Raw genomic sequence first — 10,000 nt, forward strand, 5'->3', positions numbered from 1 at the left:
GGTGCTTCACACACACATGTCGACTAGACTTGTAGAATTTAATCCATGCCATCGTCGTCATGCTAGTACTGTAGATGTTAGAGATGCTCTGGAGAAGGTTGGAGGTGTTTGCTCTACGGGTTTCTTTCTACGTTCAAAACACAATCTGTGGGCCATCAATCCGAAACTTATCCTGAATCTTTTTTTAGAGTATTAACAGATCCAGAATCCATCCTGAGGAACCGGACATGACCCTGGATGTGACCCCAGTCTGGAGCACCACAAATGTTCCTATACCTCCTTTAGCATAGGCAATCATCCTAGCAAGTGCTTTGGAGGTTGGAAGGAAACCAGAAAACCATAAGGAGCCTACACTAAGATGAGCCTATGCGAGACTCCAAAGATAAACTTTGGTGCATGATGACCAGGGAATCTTCATTTTTCTTCTGCTCCCGTTAGGGGTCTCAACATCAGATCATCTGTCATCTCCGTTCCACTCTGTCCTTTACATCTGCCTCTTTCAGACCAACTTCCCTCACTACATCCATCAACCTTCTCCTTGGCCTTCCTCTTTTCCTCCTGCCAAGTAGCTCCATCCTCAGCATTCTTCCACTCATATACCCTATGTCCCTCTACTGCACATGACCAAACCATATCGTCCTATTGCATCTCTCACCTTGTCTCCATAACGCCCTACTTGCTTGGTCCCTCTAATAAATTAATTCAGTAACACCTCAGTGAGACCTCCTCGCAGTGCAGTGTGCAAACTTTGGTGTTTGATGATGGGTTATGGTAAACGTTGGTGATTGATGGTGAACTTTGGTGTTGATGGTTGTTTGATGGTGAACATTGATGTTGATGGTGATTGATTGTGAAAGTTGGTGTTGGTGATGGTGAACTTTGGTGTTTGATGGTGATTTATGGTGAACGTTGCTTTTGATGGTGATTGACAGTGAAAGTTGGTGTGGGTGATGATTGTAAACTTTGGTGTTTGATGGTGGGTTATGGTAAACGTTGGTGATTGATGGTGATTGATGGTTGTTTGATGGTGAACATTGGTGTTGATGGTGATTGATGGTTGTTTGATGGTGAGCGTTGGTGTGGATGGTGATTGATGGTTGTTTGATGGTGAACGTTGGTGTTGATGGTGATTGATTGTGTATCGTGGGTATTGTTACTATCAATGCTGAATCACATCTACATCTTTAACCTTGTGTTGAAGGCAAAGATTTGATCTCCAAACAAACTTAAATATTCTCGTATTCCAAATCAGGGAGAAGATGGAAGGTAAAAGAGCAGCACGTGTCAAATTCCCTGATGTTATTTATTTATTAGACATGTTATTTTCTTCTCAGAGTTTCTCTGTGAAACAGTTTCACCTCCATGGATTTTTTCCAATTCCTCCTCGAATGTTCCTGTCCTATGAGCAGGATCATTTTTTTCCCCCTCTTCAGTTTGTTTAAACGCTCGCGACTTGTTTGCCTTCCCAAACTCGATTACGGAGCACTTTAGGACTAGAGAGTGTTTTGGTGCGTGAGCCGTAGAAGTGGTTCACATTTCCTGTCTGTCAGTGCTCTCGCGTCGTCTCGGTCAAGTATCGTCCCTCTCTAATACGCCGCGTTGGACTCAGAAAGAGCTTTTTCGGAATTCCGGACTCCCTCAGGGTTCAGGGGGCCGCGAGCACCGCTGGGCATTTGTGTAATTTAGTGTTTATGTGATAATATTGTGTTTAGACACATCCGGCGTGAGAATGGAGTCTCTTTCGCTCGCCGTCTGGGCCGTGTGAGTGCTCTGTGGAAACAGACCGGGCTGCTTAATGGGCTGGTGTAATGAAGGAAGCTGTCAATTAACTCTCTCACACACACACACACACACACATACACACACACACACACACACACACACACACACCCCAAACATGTATATGGAGATTAAAATGGAAATAAAACCAACACATCAGCCTGAACCTGAGGCCCGAGTTCTTTCTTTTTTTCTTCGTTCTCCTTATTTTTATCAGGAGCCGCCTCACCCCCCCCCCCCCCCAACTACACCCCCCGCCCCCCGCCTTAAATATAGTGTGTGTGTGTTTTTGATTGTGTGTGTGTTTTTGGCGAATGTGAGAAAACAGCCTGCCTGCCTGTGTAATGCAATTGGGGAGCAGGCCGTGGATCGATAAGCATGGAGCAGGGAGAATTAATGTGGGCCAGCCAGTGTGTCCATCATACAGACCAAGAAAGGAGGGAGAGCGCAAAAAAAAGGAGGAGAGGACTTGGAAAGAAATGGGGGGATAGAGCTGAAACGGAAGAAACACAACATGTACAGGTTTTTATAGAAGCCTCACACAAAATGCGGGGCTGTTGTAGTTTCTTTCAGGCTCGCGAGACGGATCTCTGCAGCCGGATACGAAGCCGGGGTTTGGGTTCTGGGGCTTTTTTAAAATCAGGCGGGACAGAAAGAGACACGACGACGACTCGGTGTGGAGCCGAGACTCTACTGATCATCACTTTTATGATTAATTATGCATTACGTCAACATTTACATACTTCAGCTTCGATATTAATACCGAGTAATATAAAGCAGCTTCTCTTTCCTTTCCTTCTTTTCTTATTACTTCTCTTCCCATCTCTTTTTCTCTTCTCGTCTCATCTCTTCTCAACGCTTCTCTCGTGTTCTTTGGTTATTTCTTCGCTTTCTTTTTTCTCTGTTCACTGCTTCTTCTTTAGCATTTCTTCTTGTCTGGTATTCTCTTCTCTTTCTTTTTCTCTTTTTTTGGTTAATTCTTCTCTTTTCTTCTTTTACTTTTTTCTCATTTTTGTTAACTATTCTCTTCTTATTACTTTTCTTTTTTTTTTTCTCTTTTTAGTTTTTTCTTCTCTTCTTTTCTCTTCTCCTTTTTGCTTATTTCTTCTCGTCTCGTCTCTTAATAAACACTGTATTGACAATTATGCAGGTTTTTTTTGGTGTACGTGAGGCATCACTTTGTAAGTTGTTACCGTAGAAACGGGAGCGAATGAGAATGAGGATTTGTAAATATTTGATTTGAATTTGGTTTGATGTTGGTTAGTCTCAGAGTCGTATTATTTTGTGTCCGATTATTCAGACGGAGTCGACAGACTGCTACCCCGATCTCCCCAGATCCCGTCAATCATTAAATACCCTCAGTGATTCACCCGTGTTTCAGAGACGCACCATCTATCACGATCACGTGTTCTAGAGTCTGTTCGGATTCGTTTGCCGGAGCGACTCTGCCGCAGTAAATCCGGCAGCTCGAGTCGGAATAACAGCGATTTTTGATTCGGATCATTTTTTATTTATTCAGGCAGCAGTGCGAGTTTCTCATACACTTGCACACATTACGTGAAACCGCCACCTCGCTTTTCTTTTTCATTTTCCCTCAGCAAGAGCAATTCTTCAAAGCAATATAACCAATGAGTTGATCATTTCCAGGCCCCCGGTGGGATTTTCTCGGCTGCAGCTCCTTGCTCAGCGTTTTGGTGCGAGTTTAGGCCTCGGCGTCTCTCCAGGGACTGGCTTTTATATCACACACACACACACACACACACACACACACACACACACACACACACACACACACACACACACACACACACTGATTGGGGGGAAACGGAAACATGCCGCCTACAGTTTTTACTCGCTCGTTCAATCACTCATTCATTAATTCACACACTCACCTATTCTCCCTCCATCACTCACTCATTTACTCACTCACATTCACTCATTCATTCTCTCACTACTTCTTTTTAATTTTCTTCTTCATTCTCTTTTTCTTCTTTTTTTTAAAATTATTATTAATGTCCCATAATCTTCATGACCAGCAGGAAACGCGCAAAAAGTCAGATTTTAATTAGAGTTAAAGAATCATAGAGTTTTCTGAGGAAATGTGTGTGTGTGTGTGTGTGTGTGTGTGTGTGTGTGTGTGTGTGTGTGTGTGTGTGTGTGTGTGAGGGTTATTAATAATGAATGTGTGTATGGTGATCTGGTAGTCCACTCTGCTGTTAGAGTAGCTCTGGGTCAAATGGCTCCTGTCAGATCTGCTGCTGGAGATTCACCAAGTCATCAGGTCACTTCTATAGACACACATACACACAAGAAGAAGGAGAAAGAGTGCATCACACACTTCTTGTCTCTTCTCTTCTCTCTATTGTTTCTATCTGGATGGATGGATGGATGGATGGATGGATGGATCCCCTTTTTCCTGCCACAGTCCGAGGGTTGGTGTTGAGATTTCCACACTGATTTGACCCCTAGGAGAAAAAGAGGGAGGGGGTAAAAAGGAGGGAAGGGAGGGAGAAAAAGAGGAGTGGAGGGGAGGGAAGGATGGATGTGCAGATGATTAAAATGGGCCTGAGGCAGGTGAGGAGGATGCAGTGGTTCTGGTATTGTGTGTTCCTCTGCAGTCTTACCCTTTTCTCTCTCGATTCCTTCTTCCTTTACTCGTTCATTCACTCACTGACATATTAACTCATTTATTCACTCACTTATTCATTCATTCATTCATTTATTCATTCATTTACTCACTAATTCACCTACTCGTTTATTTATTCACTTATTTACTCACTCATTCACTTACTCATTTACTCGTTCACTCACTGGACTGTATTGGGTTTATTTCCTTCTTTTTGTTTTCCAAAAACTGTGTGTGTGTGTGTGTGTGTGTGTGTGTGAGAGAGAGTGTTGCTTCTCAGCATTCGTCTCCCCTGTGGATATGAGAGAAAGAAAAAGAGAGGATGAGGAAGAGAGAGGGATGGGGGGAGGAGGAGGTTGTGGGTTAACAAGGCCCCGTTACAGGCAGTGTGTCACGATTGGCACCGGTGTTTGACCTCGCAGCAGTCCTCAACCACACTCCCCAATTACCTGCTCTTCTCTGTGTGTGTGTGTGTGTGTGTGTGTGTGTGTGTGTGTGTGTGTGTGTGTGTGTGTGTGTGTGTCCACGTCTGTGTCTGTGGGTGTGTCTCTCCGTGGGTGTGTCTTTGTGTGTGTGTGTGTGTGTGTGTGTGTGTGTGTGTGTGTGTGTGTGTGTGTGTGGAGCAGCAGGAGAGGGAAACGTGCTCCTCTTTAAAAATGTCAGTGGTCAATAACAAGGTTAATTGAAACATAAAGGCACTTGTTCTCACACACACACACACACACACACACACACACACACACACACACACACACACACACACACACACACAGACTTCTCTGTTTCTCTTTTTCTTTAGCTTTCTAGCTCCTTTTTTTCCTGTCTGCCACTTTCTCTCTCTGTCCTTATCTATTTATCTGTAATCCTCCATCTCTTTCTTTCTTTCTTTCTTTCTTTCTTTCTTTCTTTCTTTCTTTCTTTCTTTCTTTCTTTCTTTCTTTCTTTCTTTCTTTCTTTCTTTCTTTCTTTCTTTATTTCTTTCTTTCTTTATTTCTTTCTTTCTTTTTATACTTTAACTGTCTGTCTGTCTGTCTGTCTCTCTTTCTGTTCCTCTGTGATCTTTCTTTCTTTCTTACTTTTTCAATTTGTTCTGTATATTGTTTTTTTTTCCTCTTTTTTTTTTTTTTCCTTTTTTTTTTTGACTGGGTTTTTTTAATTACCTGTTTTTTGTTTTAATGTCTCTCTCTCTCTCTCTCTCTCTCTCTCTCTCTCTCTCTCTCTCTCTCTCTTCGTTAATTAGCGCTGAGCTCAGATTAGCTGTTCCTCACCTTTCAGCAGGATCTATTCGTCTGCCCTCTTAATGAAAAGCGGGTTGTAATTGGCTAATTCTGGGATCAGGCTGGAGCGATTGCGCTGAGTGTAAACGAGTGTAATGGCGAGAGCTCGCAGGCTAATAAAGCGTCCAATAGTACAAAACAATAAGGGCTGATGAGGTCGTTAACGAGGCCGCAAGCAAACAAGGAGGAATTAGTGACATTAACAAGGGAGACGTTTGTCCTCTCTGATGAGGTCACCGAGACCGAGACATGGCGGAGACTTCAGTTTCACTCGTGTGTGTGTGTGTGTGTGTGTTGCAGCGGGAACAGCGCCAGAGACAGCCCAGCCGACTCCTCCCCCTGCTGAAGCCCTGCCCACTGAGCCCAAAGCTCCAGAGGAAGAGCTGGATGTCACTGACGATGACATCACTGCAGGTATGAGCAACAAAAGTTTGTACACCCCAATCCCTCAGACCTCCATATTGACCTCCATATGAATATTCACTCCCTAATATTTACAAACCTGACAGGATTTCGAGATTTATTGTCAATAAACAATGCTAAAGCTAGCATACTAGCTAATATTCACTAGCCTCACAGGATTTATGAGAGAATACGGTCCATAAATGTTTTTATTTTTTTATCTTTATTGCTTAATATTTTGCTTTTTTTTATTGCCAATGCTAATTTAATGGCTAATACATGCTAGCAGGATATTTTAGGTGATTTCAAAGCTAGCAAACTAGCTAATATTGACAGCATCTGTTCAGTGGTTCATTGGCTGAAAAGATCGATGGATTGCAGGTTTCATCCCAGACATCGACGTCTACTCCAAACAGCAAGGAGACGTCAGAGTGATGTTTGGAACACAAGGGAAAAGGAATGGTGTGTGTGTGTGTGTGTGTGTGTGTGTGTGTGTGTGTGTGTGTGTGTGTGTGTGTGTGGGGTGTTGGGGGGGGGGGGGAGTGGGGGATAATAGCCTCGTTAGCTTTAAAACGTGTGAAATTCCTCAGATAGCAATTTCATTTATTTAGCCTAAGGGGGTTATGGAAGAAAGGAAGCACACACACACACACACACACACACACACACACACACACACACACACACACACACACACACACACACAGATGGAGAAGAAAAAATAGAGGGATGAAGGTGAAATGTGAGAGAATGGGAGGACGGCATCATCCTAATGACCTCCCATGACATCCAGCCAACCATCATTACCTCAGCATGACGCCCGTGCACACACACACACACACACGCACACACACACACACACACACACACACACACACACACACACACACACACACACACACACACACATTTAGTGGCTAACAAGTTAACCTGACAGGATTTCTGACTTAATGAGCTAATTTTCATTCATTCATTCATATGGCTAATCTGTAATAAAATCCTTGCTAGTGCTAGCATGCTAGTCAGTGCACGCTAACCTAATGTTCATATGTTTCACTGCCCATGCTAGCTCATCGCTAATACCATTACCAGGATATCAGAGAGTAATTTTCACAATGTGTCTGATCGTCACAGAAAGATAGTTTACACGCTAATAAACGCTAGCCTGGCAGGATTTTTATATAATTATTAGTTATATTGTTTGATATTAATATTTTTTTACTAGCATGTTAGCTAGTATGCACTGACCTCACAGGATTTTATTATTTTATATTTATCATTGTTAGGCATAGTGGTGAATTTAGCATACAAGCTAATCTTTTTGCTAACCTCCCAGGATATCTAAGAGTTTTGTCAATACGTTTTTTTAAGAATAATTTTTGACAATGCTAACATTTTATCTAACGTTCTCACCTGAGTTTTTTTTTGTCTTCTTGGCCCATTGTACTGCTATACTTCATCCTCTGCATTCTTCTACTGATTACTCAATCTCTCCTCCCTCACCTTGTCTCCACAACGTCCTACATGCGCTGTCCCTCTAATAAACTCATTTCTAATCCTGTCCATCGTTGTCACTCCCAACGAAAACCTCAACATCTTCAGCTCTGCTACCTCCAGCTCCACCTCCTGTCTTTTACTCAATGCCACTGTCTCTAAACCAAACAACATCTCAGGTCTCACCACAGTCTCTAAACCAAACAACATCTCAGGTCTCACCACAGTCCTATAAACTTTCCCTTTCACTCTCACAGATACTCTTCTATCACAAATCACTCCTGCTATCACTCTTCTCCACCCACTCCACCCTGCCTGCACTCTTTTCTTCACTTCTCTAACACACCCTCCATTACTTTGCACTGTTGACTCCAGGTACCTGAACTCCTCCACCTTCTCCACCTCTTCTCCCTGCAACCGCACCACTCCACTGCCCTCCCTCTCATTCACACACATGTACTCTGTCTTACTCCTACTGACTTTCATTCCTCATACCTCCACCTCTCCAGACTCTCACCACAAATCACAGTATCATCCACAAACATCATAGTCCATGGAGACTCCAGTCTGACCTCATCCATCAACCTGTTTTTCACCACTGTAAACAGGAAAGGGCTCAGAGCTGATCCTTGATGCAGGTACACCTCCACCTTGAACCAGTCTGTCGTTCCTACTGCACACTTCACTGCTGTCACACATGTGCTTAAGCTAGCCTGCTAGCTAATATTTACTCTCCTTAAAGGATTTCAGATGGTTTTTTTTTTTAATACACATGAAGGTGTGTGTGTGTGTGTGTGTGTGTGTGTGTGTGTGTGTGTGTGTGTGTGTGTGTGTGTGTGTGTGGCTGTGCACTGCAAGCATCTCTCTATTAGCAGAATAAACCGTTATAACTGTGAAAGTAATGACAGCTCCCTCCTCCTAGTGCTACTCTGATAACCTGTGGTTCCGCTTCGTGTCACCATCGGCCGTGTGTGTGTGTGTGTGTGTGTGTGTGTGTGTGTGTGTGTGTGTGTGTGTGTGTGTGTGTGTGTGTGTGGAGGCGTGAAGAGGTGTGAGGTGACCCACGCTGGTGCAACTTTGTCACGCCGTGTGTCACCTTCAGCTATGATTGATACCAAATCCACCGTGCAAGGCCACTGTGCACAGGGAGAGAAAAACACACACACACACACACACACACACACACACACACACACACACAGAGCTCAAAGGCACATCCATGTATCTACTTTTATTGCTGTTTCACAGACCAGCTGTGTGTCCGTGTCAAACACACTCCGGTGTGTATCGGCTTGATTGACTGAACATCTCATCCTGCTCACCTCGTACTCTTCTGGGAAGATGTTCCACTAGATTTTGTGGAGATTTGTGCTCATTCAGCCATAAGGATGTTGGTAAAGTCAGGTACTGATGTAGCTGAGGTGAGGAGACCTGGGGTACAGCCAGTGTTACATAACTCCAACCCATGGAAAGCAGATCTTAATATATAAAGTATAGCGTATGTGCTCTTTCACTTTATCAATTTCTGTGAGTATGTGTGCGAATGTGTGTGGTATTTGTATATTTGTGTATGTATGAGATAAAGCCGATAGCTGTGTGTGTGTGTGTGTGTGTGTGTGTGTGTGTGTGTGTGTTTTAGGCTTTACTGCAGCAGGAATAAATAGAAAAATGCGTCGTCAATAGGTGAAAAATGAGAGTTCAGAAATGATAAATTGTCAGGACTGTCTGCGCTATTGACCAGCAACAGCCAATCAACAGGAAGTGGACAGAAAGATAGAAGGGCGGGGGGTGCGAATGCGTGTGTAAGCATCTGTGCATCTGTGTGTGTGTGTGTGTGTGTGCGTGTGTGTAGTTGTGCGTGCGTGTGTGTATAAGCATTTGTGTATCTGTTTGTGCGTATGTGTGTATATGTATGTGTGTGTCAGGGCGTGCATGCTTGTCTTCATGTCTGTGTTTGTGTGTCTGTGTGTGAGTACATGTGTGTATCTGTGAGTGGGGGCATATGTGTGTCTGTGTGTTTGCATGCATGCATGTTTAAGCGTGTGTGTGTACATGTGTGTTTTTTGTGCTTGTGTGTGCGCATCACTGTAGGCAGCACTATTATTGAGTATGTAGTGTGTATGTAGTGTGTATGTAGTGTGTACATGTCGCTCCCTGCCCCTGTGTTTTGCTCCACACTGGAAAAGGGGGCTAATGTTTCGGAGCGAATGTGTGCTGTAAAGGTCACAGCCCAGTTGACGGAGAGTAAAAAATGAGACAGGGGCAAAAAGAGGCCTTCATCTTCTCCAACCACCACTTTATTCATCCATCAGAGAGAAATACAACAGCACACGAGCGATTACTGCAGCCGAGAGAGAAAGGGATGGAAAGAGAAAGGGGGATAGAAAGAGAGCAAGAGAGAAAGGGATGGAGAGAGAGAGGG

The 10,000-nt window shown here is 43.6% G+C and overlaps 1 protein-coding gene and 1 long non-coding RNA gene across 9 annotated transcripts in view; both read left to right on the forward strand.

The window, feature by feature from the left end:
* The window catches only part of wdr7 (WD repeat domain 7), a 99,427-nt gene that overhangs the window by 42,371 nt on the left and 47,056 nt on the right, over positions 1–10,000 (forward strand). For all 8 annotated transcript variants that reach the window (XM_083563656.1, XM_083563650.1, XM_083563652.1 and 5 more), the window contains one exon: positions 5,983–6,096. In XM_083563656.1, the coding sequence (XP_083419782.1) occupies positions 5,983–6,096 (114 nt within the window). The remainder of the gene's footprint in view (positions 1–5,982; positions 6,097–10,000) is intronic.
* LOC310738627 lies at positions 7,353–9,337 on the forward strand. Its single transcript, XR_014537126.1, has 3 exons — positions 7,353–7,757; positions 7,794–8,567; positions 8,618–9,337. It is a non-coding gene; the product is annotated as an uncharacterized lncRNA (long non-coding RNA).

This window comes from Silurus aristotelis (assembly GCF_946808225.1).
Source record: "Silurus aristotelis genome assembly, chromosome: 16".
NCBI classification, from domain to species: Eukaryota; Metazoa; Chordata; class Actinopteri; order Siluriformes; family Siluridae; genus Silurus; species Silurus aristotelis.